General features: G+C 44.6%; 1 protein-coding gene across 1 annotated transcript in view; it reads right to left on the bottom strand.

Annotated features, from left to right (window-relative positions):
* RELL1 (RELT like 1) overlaps nucleotides 1–19,064 on the bottom strand; it is a 63,195-nt gene that overhangs the window by 25,855 nt on the left and 18,276 nt on the right. Inside the window, exons 2-3 of the mRNA XM_059163767.1 lie at nucleotides 5,742–5,966; nucleotides 3,813–3,884 (exon numbers count right to left, since the gene is read on the bottom strand). Coding sequence (XP_059019750.1) covers nucleotides 3,813–3,884; nucleotides 5,742–5,966 — 297 coding nt within the window. The remainder of the gene's footprint in view (nucleotides 1–3,812; nucleotides 3,885–5,741; nucleotides 5,967–19,064) is intronic.

Raw genomic sequence — 19,064 nt, 5'->3', positions numbered from 1 at the left:
TGTTTTTCTCTCCCACCACTCTTCTCTTCAAACATACCCTTGAGGGGTAGTTGGGTGGTACAATCCGTTAAGCATCTGACTTTTAATTTCAGTGCAGGTCATGATCTTCGGGTCCGAGGATGGAGCCCCAATTCGGGCTTCCCACTCAGCAGGGAATCTGTTTGTCTCCCTCACTCTCTGCCCCTCCCCCTGCTTGCATACTCTCTTTCTCTCTCTCAAATACATTTAAAAATGAAATGATTAAAAAAAAAAAAAAAGATTCCTTTGCAATCAAAGGCAAATCTCCCAGTCAAGAACTACAGCCACCCCCAAAATCAGAGTGCTGCTGTGTGCCAGCCACTGGCCAAAAGCTTTTTACAGACCTCATCATGTTTGACTCTCCTGACCTCTCTAAGAGTAGACAGAGTCATCATGCCCATTTTACAGATGTAGACACTGAGGCCCTAAAGAGCATAACTGATCAGCCAGCCAGCATGAGAGACCTGGACACAAGCCCTGGTCCGTCTGTCTCTCGGGTGGATGAATTCGACTCTGATGTTCTCCCTCTTACTCCTTCAATGTCCAAGTCTCTACCCAAATGGCTAATAGTTCAATGCTCCAAGAACATCAGCATGACCAGGATAGCAAGCTTAGGAGACCTCCTCGGTAATGATCATTTGTAACAGAACCCTTGCCATAAAATAAATTGAGCCCCAAGGTAAGAATTTCACAAAAGAATCCCTCTGCCTGGCGTGACTAACCAGGGGCACTTAGACAGTAACCACAATAGTCTTCATTGTCATCGAAGGACACCGTTTAGGGCCTGGCAGAGAGGCTGGGCTATGGACTTGCAGGTAATTTCCAACCACAGAACTCAAGAAAACCCCAATGACCACCCACACAGTTTTCAATTCAATCTACTTAAAAAGATAAATTAAGGGTAGCACTGTCGCTAATCCGAGCCTTGAGATTAGCAAGAAAATAATCAGTATGCGGGTCAGCTGAAAAATTTATCCCTCAAGAGATTTATATAAACTAACCCGATTTGCAATATTTGAGACATGATATATTTAAGCCATAAACAATGTCACCATGAGTACGGGTGAAATATTACCCCATCAGCCAAATTAAAAATGCAAAGCAGAAGACTATCCATAAATCACGACTGCAGTTGTTTTTAAATATGTAAATATAGGCAAAGAAAACCTAAATAAACATAGCAAATGGTAATGGCTGGGTTGTATTTCATTTTATTCTTTTTTTTTTTTTTTTTCAGTTTTTAAAAGAAAAGTTATGCTAGGGTGTGTTTACAATTTAAAAAAAAATGGAAAATTAACACCAACAAGGAGATCTAAATAGATACTAAGTTCGGAGACTGTTAATGACACAGACAAAGGATTTAAAAAGGCATTTGTTCTGTAGAGGTTTGAAGCCTCAAAGCAAACTAGAAAGCTAGGTTATAAACTGGGAAGAGACCCAAGTATGGGTCTAATTCCCCAGCTGTGGTTTCGGCACCAGCCACGTCTGGAGAAGGGTTCCAGTGAGGTCAGATGTCCCCCCGGGGGCCAAGGAGAACCAAGGGCCACAGAGAGGATTGGAGCCACTCCCCCAAGCTCGCAGGTGGCTGGACAAATCACAGGTAGACTAGTGAAAGCATGAACGGGGGAGGGGGAGAGAGAACTGAGGAGCAGAGGAGGGAGAAGGAAGACTGTGCCTTCGGTGTTACTCCAGCGGACCTACTAACCAAGGCAGAGGAAACAAAGAGGCCATTTCCTGAGAACGGACTGCATTAAAATAGAAAAGGGCAGGGGCACCTGGGTGGCACCGTTGGGTAAGTGGCTGCCCTTGGCTCAGGTCATGATCCCAGGACCCTGGGATGGAGCCCTCATCTGGCTCCTTATGCAGTGGGGAGCCTGCTTTCTCCCTCTGCCTGCCATCCCCTCTGCCTGTGCTCTCTCTCCTTCTCTGGCAAGTAAATTTTTAAAAATCTTTTTTTTTTTAGTGTTCCAAGATTCACTGTTTATGCACCAGTGCCTCATGCAATACGTGCCCTCCACAATACCCACCACCAATCTTAAAAAAAAAGAGAAGGACAGGGGCGCCTGGATGGCTCAGTTGGTTAAGCATCTGACTCCTGATCTCAGCTCAGGTCTTGATCTCAGGGTTAGGAATTCAGGCCCTCCATGGAGCTCCACAATGGGCATGGAGCCTACTTTAAAAAAATAATAATAATAAATAAATAAAATAAAATAGGAAAAGACAGACCTATTTGCCCATGTGTGTGGGAGGTGAGGAAATTCTATACTAGGATGTAATTGGGTCATACTAGTATGTATGGGACTAGTATGTAATATGGGACAGCATACTAGTCCCAGACGGTCAAACACTTCTCTGCCTCCCTGAAGAGCAGGGGTCTGCTGCAGGCGCCTCCCTTCCATACTCTGGCGGTACAAGCTCTGGGCCTCTGTTTCCTCATCTGCAAGATGGGACGCTCAAAGGACCTACCTACCTCCAGAAGGTGGTTCTGAGAATTAGTGAGTTAATGCTTAAGGAGTTTTATCGACTATCCCAGCGGTAGGCGTTATCACTTTAAAAGTTAGAAGTTTCCCATCCCTCCTTCCTGATAAAAGGAAAGAGGAAGTGACAGCAAGTGGCTAAGCACGGCCTTTGGAGTCAGATGCGCCAAGTTCAAATCTCAGCTCTGCCCCTGCCAGCGTGTGGTGCTGGCAAGTCAGTTAAGCAGGGTGGGTCTCTCGGTTTCTCAAAGGCAAAATGGGAAGGAAGTATCTGAACCATGAGGTGGTTAGTGCCTAGAAAGCCCTGAGAACAGGCCTGGCACACAGCAAACAGTGCATACTGGGAAGCTGTACGTCAGAACCCCAACCCCGGGGCGCCTGGGTGTCTCAGTCAGTTAAGCGTCTGCCTTTGGCTCAGGTCATGATCTCAGGGTCCTGGGATGGAACCCTGCATTGAGCTCTTAGCTCAGCAGGGAGTCTGCTTCTCCCTCTGCCCCCTTCCCCCAACTCATGCACTCTCTCTCGCTAATAAATAAATAAAATCCTAGAAGAAAAAAGAAGAACTTGAACCCCTGCAAAGTTTTCAAGGTTTACTTATTTCTGTTGCAACGGTCAGTAGCCCACCTCAGCCCCACACTCACTAACTTGCAGCTGCTCCAGCTCTTAGAGGTTCTGGGCCTTGAGGCTATTGGGGATGCAGGCAAGGAGCCCCACACACTCCAGTAGCTACTGAGGGCCTCGCCCTGTGCCCCTCTGTAATGGTATCCTCCTCAGCTAACAGCCAGTATTTATCTGATCAGGATTCAGTTCATCCTCCCTTTCAGAAGACAAGAGTTCAGAGTACATTCCAGAGGGAAAAATGCTTCTGTTCATAAAGTTATACCTTTTAAAAGTCTGAACACTTCAGAAAAGATCAGGGAACAGGCAAATCTATTATACTAAGCCTTTGAATGGAGGATGTCACAATAGTGCAATGAGGTAACATTACTTATTACCTTCCTTTTACAGAGGAGGAAATGGAGACCCCATGAGGTAAAATGACTTTCCCCAAATCAAGGTGAGGCCAGGATTAGAAGGTGAACCTCCTGGGCTGGCTTTCTGCAAACACCCACACCCACTGACTCTTCGAAAACACACTAGGTGACATTCTTATGGTGGAATAATCTGGAAGCTGACGTATTTCGTGAGCTTAGGTGAAAAGAACTGCCGATGACCAGAAAGATCAACCGGGGAGTTCACACAAATTCTGACTCTTCAAGGCAGGTTTTTAATAAAACACAAATACGGAATTGTTCTGGAACAGTAAAACATCCATACCTTCATTTTTCATGATATAGTGGACAATCTGCCCAACGGTGTCACTGTTTTCATTCACACTGTCATTCAACTCTGAAAGAGAAGGGAGAGAGGAAAGCGGATTACAATCGGTCACCTCTGTCGAGGCGAGGAGTCCTCACTCAACAGTCTCTAGAATGCTCAGCCGTGGCCTAAGGGTGGAGGCTTTCTTCCTTCAGCCCCAAACCGCCTGACGCTCGGCCCAGAGTGACTCCTCCGGCACACAGACATAACAAGCACCAGAATGATCTATCAACCTCTTCTCCGGTCCAAACACCCACTCACTTCCATGCATGTATATCAGTCCTTACTACTCTAGTTCTCACTCATCATTTCCTTAAACCCTTAGGGGACATGGGAAGAAAACAGTTAATCAAAAGAAAAAATTCTCCTCGGATTTTCTTTCAATGGCAGACATACTATATAAATGTAGAGCACAAATTTCCTTCTCACACTGGGTCATGATTCATCCATGTTAAGACTCTCCTCTCATTGAAATACACTTCCAAATGACCTACATTTTGGCTGTGGTTGTTTGCCCACAAACTCCATTTACCTTAGGAAACTGTATTAGGTGACAGTCTTCGAAGGAAAATCAAACCTTCACCCTGAAACCTTGTAATTTCAGGGAGGAAGGAAAAGGGAGGGATCCTAGTTCACGGAGAAAGAATCAAGGCGTGCAACATCCTGCTCGTGTCCCTGGAAAAGTGTCTTCTCCATCCTCAGTTGGCTTCCTCCTCCACGAAAATGAGCATTTGGCTCAACAGTGCAAATACTGACTGCTAAGCCGGCCTGGGGGGGTGGGGAGGGAGCTTGCTTTCTGTTGACAAACACTCGGCTTTGGTTTGCTCATAAGCTACCCATGACTCATCCACCAACCGGGCTCTCTCTCTGCCTCAAAGGTCAGTGGGGGTGGGAAAAACCAACAGGCCAGCAGGCTGGCAAGGGAGGAAGCAGCTCTCCCCACCCCACCCCACCCGCTGGCTCTCTTGAAAGGTGACGGACTCCAAATGTCCCCTTCTGCACACACTGCCTTCTGAGGAGCTGAAAGGGATAAGGAAGGTGAGCTACTACTCCCCCGAAGTCCAAGTCAGGAAACATCCCTAAAGCATGGTTGAAAAGAACATCAAAGGAAGAAAACAGGATTTTATTTCTTGGATTTTTCCAAACCCTACCCAACAACTCCATGTTAAGAGGAAAAGATAAGACACCCTCAAATTAATACTAAGATACCATTTCTTACCATACTTTAACTGCACTGTTGACACAACTGTTTACTTAATAATTATAAATTCCAATCACACAGGTTTCAGAGAGAACTCCCCTAGCAAAAGTAATACTACAAAACTGATGAGAGCTATTTAAATTCGCTATCGTTCTTATCAGAAGCTCTCCCGGTAATAACAGTAAAGATTCATAGTTACTGAGTGGCCACGTGTGCCAAACATCAAATGCATCTTCTCTCTAAATTCCACAATAATCCTACAAGATGGACATTACAGTCCTCATTTAATTTAAATTAAATTAAAATTTTAATTAAATTGGCATTCAACTACCTAAGATTAAATTCCAGTTAAACTACACATAGCAGAAGTTCAAAGCATATGGAACTTGCCCAAAGCCAGAAGGAATGTGCTGGTAGGTGTTTCATAAGTGAAGGCCAGGTTTCAAGCCCCACGTGTGGTTAGTATGAAATCCATACAGACACACCACCCTACCACCTACTATGAAGACAGATCATTTGGGGGACACCTGGCTGGCTCAGTCAATAGAACATGTGACTCTATCTCCGGGCTGTGAGTTTGAGCCCCACATTGGGTGTAGCCATATGTAAAAATAAAATCTTTAAAAAGAAGAAAGAAATGAAATCCCCCCCATCGACATCACCATAAAAAGGACGCAGCTATTTACCTATCTTTTCAACCTTTTCCTCCTCCACCTCTTGCTCGGCTTCTGTGGTGCAACGATAGCCCTTCTTCTTAAGCAGGTGGCAGATGAGGACGCCGAACAGACCCATGATGAAGAACACGGGGACTAGCGCATAGGCGATATACTCTGGGTGTCCGCTGCCCGTGTTGTTGGTGGGCGCTGGGGTTGTCTGTGCTCTGGAGTGCAACGTGCGGCTGCCCCCATTGTCTACAGAGAGGAACACACACGGTGGCATCAGACGTCTGCTACACGACAAGGACAACCTGAGGACCCCAGGGAACATTCACATGGAATCAGAGTTGGCTCCCAAACCACAGGCCACGCAGAGACTGGAGGGTCAGGCAGTATGGAACATCGGCTGAGGGCTAGGTGTGGCTACAAGTTCGAGTTCCCATCCTGTCCCTGCTGGTCACAAACTACGTCCCACTCTGCGTCGTTTCTTTGAAACCTCTTAAGCCAGCCTCTACTTCCTCACCTGCAGCAGGAGCCACACAGTGTTTTAAGTATGTCTGGGAGCAGTGACAAGCACAAAAGAAACACAGAGTCGTTTGGTAGCATTATAGCAGAGTGCTGAGTGGTTAAGAGCATGGACCCAGGAGCCTTGGGTTCAAGTCCTGACCTCCCCACCCCCACCCACCTAGCAGCTGTGCAATAACTTAGCACCTCCATGACTCAGTTTCTTGTGAAATGCACAGACTCATTAGAACCTACCCACCCTTCCAGGGTATCATGAAGATTAGATAAATACATGTAAAATAGTCACAACCATTTTTACAACATAATGAACACTCAACTACGCAGCAGGAACATTCTAGGCACTGGTGACATATCACAGAGTAAGACAGACAAAAGTGCTTGTCCTCGTGGAGCTTACGTTTTAGAAGGACTTAGTAAACGGACAGATCTAGAATATGGAAAAGAGAGGAAAATCCGGGATGATATCAAGATTTTGGCCCAGGGGACAAACATAAAAATGGAAGGCTGTGCATTTTTTTGTTCGTGCACTTACCCAAATAAAAATTCATCGTCCGCCCACCATGTGAAAAGCACAAGGCTGGGAACCAGACAGAGTGATAAACAGCCTGACCTGGCCAAGAGCATCTCAGAACATGTAGGGAAGCATCGGAAACAGTCCCCACACAAAACGCACAGGCAGATCATCACCGATTGAGAGAAACGCTGTCCAAGGCAATACGTGGGGCAACGGGAGAAAAAATAACAGTGAGGACCTATTTTATGACTTCAAAAATCGGGCAGCTAGGGAGGGGGCATCTTTTGAAGAAAAGGAGCCATTTGCTTGTGGACATGTCAAAGCATCCCAGGGGCTTATTACCAGATCCACGCCTGCCGGGGTACCACACACAGGCTCCCGAGAGTCCCTGCCCACGGGGACCCACATCCCCTCTAGGAAGGAGAGTGAGCAGCAGAGAGCCAGGTGCAAGCATTAGGAGACAGAGTCAACGAAGACGACAGAGGACGAGCCAGGTAGGCAGAAAAGCAGCGAAGCACCAGCTCACAAAACGAGAAGAGAATTATCAGCTGAAGGAGGAAGCCAGGTAGGAGGAGGAGTAAAGAAACATGTGAGATTTCCTTGAAATGAAGTGTCCTTCCTTGGAATACTCAGATTCGAAAGTGATGAAATGAAGTTCTTTCTCTTCATCAGAGATTAATAGTGGTGAAGAAACCCAGAAACTGGAGAACTAGATACATTTAATTATAAGCTCTCTCAGAGTATTCTCATAAAAAAGGATCTGTGCGGCAGTGATTGTAAGGGGACAAATAGCAGGTGTGAAATAACCACATTTCATCACTGCGGCCAATAGTATCAAACAGAAGCCCAATTTGCAAACCAGAGGCCACACAGCAAACAGCTATCGATCTTTCCCGTGGAAATCCCCATGACCTTTGAACAGGAAAGGAAACTGCTGGTTTCTTAGGTCTGTACAAGGCTGCATTCATTATTTTATCAGACAATCTCTAGAACTGGGGATAACGTATATTTTCTTCTGATTTGTCTTCCAGCAATCAATATATTAAATGAATGAACAAATAAATGGAAGTACACACACACACACACACACACACACACACTCCCTAAGCATATGCAAATATATCACCTAACTTAGGATTTACGGCCAGTCATTTAGTAAAAACCAGAAATAATACTTTAACTCCTTTTACAATTCTAAGTCTCATTTACTAACTCTGTTTTAATTCTGCATATTCCATGCAACAGGGATCGGTGAAGCAAACAACCTCTAAGACTGAGAGTTTCACTCAGAATCACAGTCTGTTTCAATCTGGAGGTGATAACTAATTCTCTTTGGGGGGCACCAGGAACAGGGAGGAAAGCAGAGGGGCTTGGAATTGGAGCCAACATCCCCTCCTGAATCAGGTGGTTGAGAATGTGTCTTCATTAATGTGACATGTGGCAAACCCTTGCAAATACTACATATTTAGAGTTTGTGATTTACAAACAGGTATCAGTCACTTAATCTCATAATTACTGTACCATGGAAAAGCTGATGAAGATATGACTCTCAATTAGGGAAACATGAATTACAGAGAGATGCCATATAGAACTGAGGTTACAAGGTTAGATGTCCTGGCATGAATAACAACTTGGCCACCTACTAGACACGTCAACTTGGGCAAGTTATTGAATGGTTCTGTCCTCCGTTTCCTCGTTATGAAATAAAATCAACATGATTGTACCTTTCTATGATGATTTTAAAACTTGGCCCCAAATTCTTTTATCCAGCTCCAATGGAAGTCTGTATCTCCTTCCCTTGAATACATCCTCTGTCTTCTGCCAGACCAATAGAATAGGTTGGAGTGATGCTCTGTCAGTTTCCAAGCCCCACGCCCTAAGAAACTGACGGCTTCCACTTCCTGTCTTTTGGGGCAGTTGTTTTTGGAATGGGATCACCATGCTGTGAGGCAGCCCAAGCTTCCCCAAGGAAAGAAACAAGTAACAGTCATCAACTCAATAACTATGTAAATGAGCCATCCTAGAAGCAGGCGTATTCCCAGCTAATGCTGCCTGGAGCAAACATTAGCTGTTTCCAAGGAACCCTGACCAAGTTGGGAGATTCCTAAGCAAAATGAGTGACTATTGCTGTTTCAAGCCACTAACCTTTGAGGTCATTTGTTATACACCAGTAGTAACTAGAAGATAACCTCATGGAGTCATTGTGAGGATTAAGTATATTAATACATAAAGCACTTAGAAGAATGTTTAGGAAGAGACAAGCAATGTAAAAGTGTTTAGTCACCATCATGCTAGAACTGGACTATCCAGTAGGGTAGCCACCAGCCACAAGGAGCTATTCACATTTAAGTCAACTAAAATGAGATGAAATTAAGAACTTAGTTTCCCAGTTGCATTAATCACATTTGAAGCATTCAGTAGTCACATGCAGCTAACTACTACCATACTGGACAAGTAAAAAAAAGAACATTTTCATCAATCCCAAAAGTTCTAGTGGAGAGCCCTGATATAGACTACAAAGAACCACTGTAAGACCGTTGACTGGAGAATCTATCATGACCTACCATAGCAATTCAATAAAAATAACTTTGAAATCACAAAGGAACTATTCACAAATAATGCCTTAAAACATTTGTCAACCCAGGTAAATTTCGTTTTTCTTTAATTTACACTAACAACTTGCTTAGAGACACTGGCCATCTCTCTCCTTCACCTCCAGCTGCATCATATCTGAATTATATGCAAGTTATTTGAGTCCAAGTTCATAGCAAAGTTGTTGCTGCATTAATTATGAGTCAAAAAAATGGCAAAAACCTGAATGTCTGACAGTGGGATAGTAAGAAAATATCTAAGTCAATCACTGTCTATCCATTTGACAGAATAATATTCATCATTTAAGATTATTTATCAAGATTTTGTGAAGACATGAGAAAACACGCAAGACACAATGTTGAATTTAAAAAGCTTAACTTAGGGTGCCCGGGTGGCTCAGTCAGTTAAGCATCCAGCCCTTGGTTTCAGCTCATGTCATGATTTCAGAGTCCTGAAATCGAGTCCCACATTGGGCTCCATGCTCAGCACAGTCTGCTCAGGATTCTTTCCCTCTTCCTCTCTCTACTCCTTCCCCCATTCTCTCTCTCTAAAAATGAATAAATAGGGGCACGTAGGTGGTTCAGTGGGTTAAGCATCTGCCTTCAGCTCAAGTCATGATCCCAGGGTCCTGGGATTAAACCCCTGCACCAGGCTCCCTGCTCAGTGGGGAGCCTGCTTCTCCCTCTCTCTCTGTTGCTCCCCCTACTTATGCACTCATTCTCTCTCTCTCTCTCTGTCAAATAAATAGTCTTTAAAATAAAATAAATGAAATGAAATGTTTTAAAAAAAGAAAGGAAGAGAAAAGCTTGATTAAACATCTTACATACTGTATGGTCCAACTACTTTAAAAAAATGCATGAAGGCATAAAATGTACAAAGCAATGACCAAAATACTACGTGATTCCAGGTAACCAAATAAGAAGATAATTTTAAATTTTATTTTTATACTTAACTGTTATTTTCCAAAATTCATGTGTTTTGTACCAAGGTGGTAGAAAGATATAAAGCAGAGATTGTCAGCCATTTGGGAATCACAGACCCCTTTGGAATCCTATGTTGCCATGAAGGTTCCTATTCCAAAATTTTGCCTCCAAGTTCTACAGGCTCTGAACCCCAAGTTTATATAAGGGCAAGTGACTTGATAAGGATGATGCTCAAGTTTCTGCTTAACTAATATGGTGAAAATGCCATTCATAGAGATGGGAAGTAACTCAAAAAAAAAAAAAAGAAGTTTGCTTGGTGTTGAATTTTACCTGCCTCTCAATTCATACACTGAAGTACCCCAAGTACCTCAGAATGTGACCTTATTAAAAGACAAGGTCTTTACAAAGGTAATCAAATGAAAATGAGGTCATCTGAGTGGACTGAAATCCCACTGGAGTGGACCTCTGTCCTTATAAAAGAGGAAATTTGGAGGCAGACAGGAGCAAAGGGAAAACACCATGGGAAGATAAAGTCAGATATGGGATGATGTTTCCAAAGGCCAAAGAATGCCAAAGACTTCCAGCAAGCAACCAGCAACTAGGAGAGAGGCATGAAATCGATTCTTCACAGCCCTCAGAAGGAAGTAACCCTGCCAATCTTGATCTTGGAATCCTAGCCTCCAGACTGTGAGATAAACTTCTCTTGTTTAAGCCACCCAGTTTGTGGTACTTTGTCAAGCCCTAGCAACCTAATATACTTGGCATGGAAAGGACAACATCACGAGTTCAGTTTTGAACATGTGGAGATAGAGGTAAGTGGTGAGGTTAAGGGTGGGGGGTTACAAAGAGAAAAACAGATGGAAATATCCATTGAGTGACTGGATCTACTCCATGAAGAAGCTGAGAAAGAGAAGTGAGGGCTCTCCTCTAGAACACAGAGGCCAGGGTTTCCAGATGGAATGAACAGATATCTAGGTCACATGCTGCAAGAGAGCAATTAAAATAGGAAGGAAATGGAAAATGGCACAGCCACTATGTAAAACAATATGGCGGTTCCTCACAAAGTTAAAAAATAGAACTACCCTATGACCCAGCAGCCCCATTTAGCCTGTTTATTCAAAAGGACCGAAATCAGGATCTTAAAGCCATATCTGCCTCCCATGTTCACCGTAGTATTTTTTACAACAGCCAAGATATGGAAACAACCTAAATGTTCACTGGTGGCTGAACAGATAAAATACGGTCTGTACATACAATTGAATCCCATTCAACCTTAAAAAAGGAAATCCTGCCATAGGCAACAATATAAATGAACCCGGAAGACATTACAGTATGTGAGAAAAGCCAGTCACGGAAGGACAAATACTGCATGATTCCACTTTATGAGCCATCTAAAATAGTCAAACTTATAGAAACACAGTCAAATGGTGGTTGCCAGGAGTGAGGGGAAGGGAAAATCGGTGGCTGCCATTCAGCGGCGGAATGTTTCCAACATGCTTTATGACATGGCGCCCACTGTTAACAAGATGGTATCCTGCACTTAAAAATTTGCTTAGAGGGTTGATCTCATGTTAAATGTTCTTAACACAATTTAAAAAAAGAAACAAGAAACAAACAACCTAAGAAGACTTTAGAAAAAGAATCGAGAAGTACTCAGACAAATCAGGCAACAAGGAAGAACTCATGGGAAACCATCATTAGTTTCTAATTTAGGAAGCCACTGGAATTTTCTTTTAACTTTCTCCTTGTTGTACTTTACTCCCTGTTTTTCTGTACTTTCTTGAAGTAAACTTAAAAATCCCAAAATAAATAAATACATACATACAATGAAAAATTAAATTAAATTAAGTAGGAAGGAAAACGATCCACGGGAGATCTTCGTGGCCTTGGAGAGCACAGTTTTTCAGTTAGCGGGGAAGGTAAGACTAGATTCCCTGGGATGAAGAATAGAGACCTGGCTCAGTTTACTCTTTCTGGAAGCCTTGTAGGAGCCAAAAAAAAAAAATAAAAGGGGGGTGAGAGGAAGAAATTTCTGTTTGGAGTTTTGTTTTGTTAAGTGCCTGAAACCAATGTGTGTACAGACAGAGCAAAAGGGAGAGAATGAGAGAGAATAAGGAGTGATGGCCTTGAGAAGATTTCCATATGAAGAGGCTAGATTAAACATTGAAATAGAAAAAAAAAAAAAAGCAAACAAAACAAAAACGCCTGCTTGTTCTAAAGCAGTGGGTCTGTGAGTCAGAGCCCTCACTAGTAGGCTGAAGGAAGTTGAAGGGGCAAGGTTCATGGTATCCTCCACTTTCTCTCACAATAAATAAGAAGAGATGACATGTGTTGAGACCGGGGCACAGCAGGAAAGAACAGAGGGAGAGGGAGGCCTGGCGGGAGACTGAGGGGACAGGAGAGGGCAGGGAAAGGGTGGTACGTGGTCATTCAGGGCACAGCCCAGAAACGCACCGCAATTCTCCAGCTGGGGTAACCCATGTGGAGAAGTCCATACAAGCTGGAGAGCCCAGCACAGTAAGGGACCAGCGATCAGATCAGAATGGAAAGCAGACAAAGCCATGGTAAGGAAGGGAATGGTTTGGGGTGAGATGGTGTTCCAGAAGAGATGGCAGTGTGGCTCAGAGGAGTTCCTGTCTCTATTACCACTGACAACAATAACCAGTACATCTACGGAGCACTTGTGAGCCAGCACTGAGCTCAGCACTCAGTCTTCACAATAAACCTAGGACGTCATTAGAGGACTAGCCTCACATTACAGATGGGGAAAGAAGACACAGGAAGGCACAGCAGCCTTCCCAAGGTCACACAGCTCCTCTGTGCCAGTGCGTGGATTCCAAGCAGACAGCCTGGCTCCTGCCCACGTTTCTGCTGCTTCCTCTTACCTTCTGGAAGCCTTGGTCTCTGCACATGTAGACCTGGTCCAACTACAAGCACCTGCTTAAGGTATACTTCAATTCGTTTTCTTTCAACAATATTTCACCATGTAGCGACTTTTCTGTTAAAGTGCAAAATGCTGGCTCGCTCTCATATTTCACAACTCAGATTCAAGGCTCCCCAAACTTCAAAACCACAGGGTTCCAAGAAGCACGGCAGAAGTAGGATAGGTTTTACAAACGCCCAACAGCAGACTCCAAGGCAGCTTACGGGATGAACAACTACAAAACTGCTCTTGGGCGCCCATCGCTGACCTCCCTCCCCACTCCAACACCACGGCTCACCCGACAGAGGCCACAACCCCAGGTCCACTCAGCCTATTCAAAAATAAGCCCAGGGCCTCATCTCGAGTTTGGCCTGTACACAGCAAGAGCCAGCAAAGCAGGAAGTTCTTGGCTCTCACTGATAAATGGGATTCCCTTCCACAACCATACAACTAAAAAGTGTTCCACAAAAGCCAGCATTTATCAAACTCCTTTGGGTTTTTCCTAGACCTGGTCAGGTGTGGTGAGCTCACTGCATCGTGAACACCCTCTCAACTGTATTGTGCTCCGCCAAGATCTCATTAAGAAGGTCACAAAAGAAGACGTGGTATTAAAAAAAAAAAAGCTTGCAGACGGCAAGAAACTAAGGAAGAGTTCTGAGGAATGGCTCCACACCCATCCCCAAAATCAAAAGCAGTTGTTTTTAGCTTGTTTCCAAATAATACTTGTATTTCTAGCTGACTTCAGTGGTCAGGGGAGCCGAGAGGGAATAGCCTGGAAATGGCATTCCTCAAATCCAGTGGGCATAGCTCGAGGTTGCTGGACAATGGGGGAAGACAGAGCTAACAACTAGAGACTACAGATAAGAAGGTCCTTGTGACCTCTCCCAAGCAGCTTTGTTCCAACCAAGGAACACTTTGATTGTTCTGATAGCTAGCCTACCCCTTTTATCGGGAAAGGGTATGCATTCTCAGAATCTAGGGTTTCTCAGCAGGGTGACCCAACCACTCTGTGATGGAAAAAGCACTTGGCTAGTGTGCAGAGAACCCACACCAAGCTTGGTTGGAAAATTGCTTTGAATCACACACACACACACACACACACACACACGTCCTATTTTGTTTTTAGCGCAAACTCAAATCACAGTGCCCCAAAGCAATCTATTTTTGGTCTGGTTCCCTAAGATCAATAGACAGACATTTCCCTAAAAAGGTTTTTCTTCATTCAGTTTTGCCACTGGCCACCTCTGCGATTTGAACCTGTTGCCGTATCTCAGCGGACCTCAGTTTGCTCAGCTGAAAAATGTCGGGCCAGAGCCAGTGGCTTCCCATGGCTCCCAACATCCCCAGCCTTCTCCAGCCGCACCCACAAAGTGTGACTGGTGATCACAACACAAGCCCACCCACCCTCTTGGGTCCACAAGGCAACATCCAAAAAGCTTTGATAATTCACTTCACAGCAAAACCAGATCTGACAAACTCATCAAGAGGAAAAACCTGTTCCAATCTGACGTGATGAGACCACGTACGAGCTCCATTCCGCTGAGTTTGCTGCATCAACATTAATGTATTTCCTCACACCTCTGAAGGGGGAAATCACATCGGCAGAGTTCCAGCCTTGGGCCCCGGAGGCTTGAGATGGTCACAACACGAGGAGGCAGGTACCATCCCTTTAGAGAAGGGGAATGGAAGGTTGGGGCGGTATGTCACTTGCCCAAAGGCACAGAGTACAAACTGGTAAGATCCCGCACAGGCAGGAGCAGTCCACATGTGGCCTCCCAGGACCCCTGGAGCAGGACAGATCTCCTAGCTTCTGCAAAACCACCTCCTTAATGAAGCTACTTGTTTAAATGCAGTTTAAGTCAATTACATACACTAACATAAGGGGCAGAGGCAAAACAAATACGGCAAAATGCAATCATCCCCAAACGACTTCTATTTTCGGCTACGGAGAGGACCCAAGTCATAGAGCTTTTAAGACCATCCCTGACAATTCCAGTTCCTGAGACACGGCATTCATGCAGATGAATTTTTAAAAAGCTTAAAATGTATGGGAAGGACGAACGAGCTTATTGGGCGGGGAACCGGGAAGACAACGAAGTCAGTATATATAAGTGCTAACCCTTGTCGTGAGACTTCAGGCAGCTGCCAACTAACTAACAGACAACTCTCAGATAAACAGCTGCTACAGCCGTCCCTCCCGCCTCCGAAACTGTGACCCGGTGGGAGGGGACATCCAGATAGGATCCAGCTGCCCAGCATCTACACACCCATGACACAAAATCCCTCCCACGGCATACAGTCACTCCATTGCCATTATTTTGTCCATGTGCCCCATAATAGTGGAGGCCAGAGCTCATTCTGGACAGCAAAGACCACCCACCCGGGGAGGAGACAGATGCCTAGATGACTTCCCCCAGCAACACACGCCCCTGTGAGTAATGTCCAGCCAGGAATCCCCAATTTACAGAAGCCTTCGGCTAAGAGGTCCCTTGAAAAAATGCGGTGGTCCCTGAGCTTTCTGCTAATACCCATGTGGGATCAGCTATGCCCTAGAGATGCCAAAATGAGGGCTCAGGGCAGTGGGAGCACCCCCGGATCTGGAGACAGGCCCAAAGAGTGGGAGAGGGAGACAGGGAGGGACCAGCAGCCGAAGATTTCAAAATAGCACCGGGGGCCAAGAAGGTCTCTTCCCTTTCCCAGTACTTGGCTATCTGTTAGCTTTTGTTAGAAACTGAAATAACCAAATGCAATATGGCAACCCTGACTGGAGCCTAGCTCAAGGCTTTAATTGATCATAAAAACTGCAAAGCAGCCATAAAGTATATTTTGAGGACAACTGAGGAAACTGGGTTGAGGCGGTATCAGGGACATTGCTGTTTATTTTTTTTGGTATAATGATGGTATTATGGTTATGCAGAAGGAAGTCCTTAATCCCACAAGAGGCTAGACAGAGGTATTTAGGAAGAAATGTAACCATGTCTGCAACCTGAATTCAAACAGTCCAGCAAGGAAGTAGGTAGACAGATGGACAGCCAGGCAGACAGAGTGAGCAAGCGGATATGGCAAAACACGGAATCTAAGTGGTCAGTGTACACGGCCCCACTTTATGATTCCTTATTAGAGAGGGCATGGATTGCATGGAGCACTGGGTGTGGTGCAAAAACAATGAATACTGTTATGCTGAAAATTAAAAAATTTTAAAAAAATTAAAAAAAAAACAAGTTCACCAAGACCTGTTTTATCGTTTTTTAAACAGGCTTTGTGGGAGCCTAATTTTATTTTTAATGGGAAAATGCATTGAAATTCCCAACCCAATCACTCAAAAAGGAATGCTCAGGGCACAACCCAGTCTTCAGCTTCAGTTTCTTTGTATACATACCAGAGGTGTGGGAAGGGAAGTAATTAGTGCGATCCAGGAAGAAAAGGGACTTTACATTAGGTTTCAAAAGAAAAACTGAATTTGACTGGATAAAAAGGGAACAAACATTCTTGACAAGTAGGAGATTGAGGGGCGAAACGGAATCACTCCTGAACCCCAGGTAGCTACTAGAACAAAGGATTGAAACTAGGGGAAGGTCAGTATAAAGAAACAAAGATACTTAAAAATAATGACAAATACTGTAAAGGTTTCAATTGAAACCAGAAGGGGAAAACTAATTTTGCAGAGTCAGAGAAAGTCCCTAGCGTTCTCCACAATTGGGTTGGATTCCCCATTTGAAAGTTATTTCTAAAGGCTACAGAACTCCCTGACCAAACACAATTTCCCAAGGGCGTCAGAAGATTGCACACAGACAACTGCCACAATCCCACAGCTGCTCCCTGAGAGAGGATTAACTTTAGGATCCCACTGGTTAGAGCAGCCAAGGATCTCAACTTCTGGATGATTCCTGAACCTTCCGGAGTCCCTCAAACAATGGTCTGCATTCAGAAGACAAAAGAAAGCTCAACCAACCTGGCCTCCCTCTCCCTCCCAAGGTCAACTTGCCAGTATCTGCCTCGGGATGCAGGCCAGGAGGCCACCCACCACAGCTGCAAGGCAGGGAAGGCTGAAGGGCCCCCAGTGGACCCCGAGCTGCAGGGTACATCCTGGGGTCCTCAGAGAGGGGTGTACGCAAGGACGATGGATGCCCATGGTTCAGAGTTCTGCAGTTCAGACCCCCGCTGAATCCCCCTCCTCCTCTTTTTCCATCTCCCCATTGCCGTGCCTCTCCTCCATCTTTCACGACTCTCAGCATCGCCAGTGTGAGGATTTTTAAAAATCTGACAGTCTTTGGCTACTGAGATCACTGTCTGTCTTCGGGTGAGGGGCTGGATGCCTAGAGGAGAGGCGTGAAAGACACACTTATTTTCCCCTTCTGCATCTTTCAAACTGCAAATTACATCCAAATGAGAAAGAAATGGAATTTTTTTTTTTTTTAGATTTATTTAATTATTTATTTGACAGAGAGAGATCACAAGTAGGCCCAGAGGCAGGCAGAGAGAGAAGGAAGCAGGCTCCCTGCTCAGCAGAGAGCCCAATGCGGGGCTCGATCCCAGGACCCTGGGATCATGACCTGAACCGAAGGCAGAGGCTCTAACCCACTGAGCCACCCAGGTGCCCCGTAATGGAATCTTTAAAAAGGCATTTGTTTGAAGTGACCTTAAAGCAACAAAACTTCAGAAATCCTATCTTCACTTCAGATTCTCTGAGACGGGTAGGATGTTATGAAGAATGAGTTGCTACACTAAAGCGATCCTAACGGCAGCATTTACTGAGTGTTTGCAGTGGGACAGGTACCATTCTGGATGCTTCTGGACAATGTCATTTCATTTCCCCAACATCTGTAAGGGAGGTGCTCTCACTACCCCCCAGGCCCCGTACTCCTAGCCTCTGTCTCTCACAGGGCCTGGAAGAGTAGAGGTGGCCTTCGCTTTTATCTAGTGACACACACCTCACAGCAAACAGTAGGTTCAACCTTCAGCAGCTGATCACAGAGCCAGCCTGGAGCCCAGGCCCATACCCACCCACTGGAATGCCCTTAAACCCTAAAAAAGGCCTCCTCTCTCCCAATGACCCTATTATGTACAATAATGTTAAAATCTGCATGCACCTTTTTTTAGTGTAAAAATCTTCTTCATGAAAAATGATTAAAACCAGCTAGAGCAAGATGAAATCTCTAATAAACTCATTTGTTTTAAAGATTTATTTATTTATTTGACAGAGATCACAAGTAGACAGAGAGGCAGGCAGAGAGAGAGGAAGGGAAGCAGGTTCCCTGCTGAGCAGAGAGCCCAATGCAGGGCTCGATCCTAAGACCCTGAGATCATGACCTGAGCCGAAGGCAGAGGCTTAACCCACTGAGCCACCCAGGCGTCCCTCTAACAAATTCATTTTTTTAAAAAAGATCTCAGCAGCATTAAATTATCCACTTTTAATTTTTCATTGCAAAAGCAACAGATCGTCCTAAAGTATAATGTTATTTTACCCCTCAGTAAGTACGAAGGGGAAAGGAACACTTTTTTTCCTATCTATTGGAAAGCATCTTGTTCACAGAGGTATGTTTTCACATTATTATTAAGTATTGTACTTAGAAGCAATTCAACAGTTGACACAAATATAATATGTACTAACCGTATTAGTTACATGGCATCTACAAGTCTTCCAGAAATAGAAGGAAGAGAGGAAGGGACAGAAAGCAAGGAACAGGCAGAGGAAAATCTTCAATCACACATATAAACTAGAGACATCATACAAGATATAGAAGTTCCTACCCAAATGACACTTGAAGCTTTTATGGAAACCTCTAACCCCAAAAAGGTAGCCAAGAGGGTAGATGAGATCCTCATTTTGCAAGTAAGTCAGTGGCCTAATATGATACCACTGGGTAGAGGCAGAG

Source organism: Mustela lutreola, chromosome 1 (genome assembly GCF_030435805.1).
Source record: "Mustela lutreola isolate mMusLut2 chromosome 1, mMusLut2.pri, whole genome shotgun sequence".
Lineage (NCBI taxonomy): Eukaryota > Metazoa > Chordata > Mammalia > Carnivora > Mustelidae > Mustela > Mustela lutreola.
This window is presented reverse-complemented; position numbering and strand designations above follow the sequence as displayed.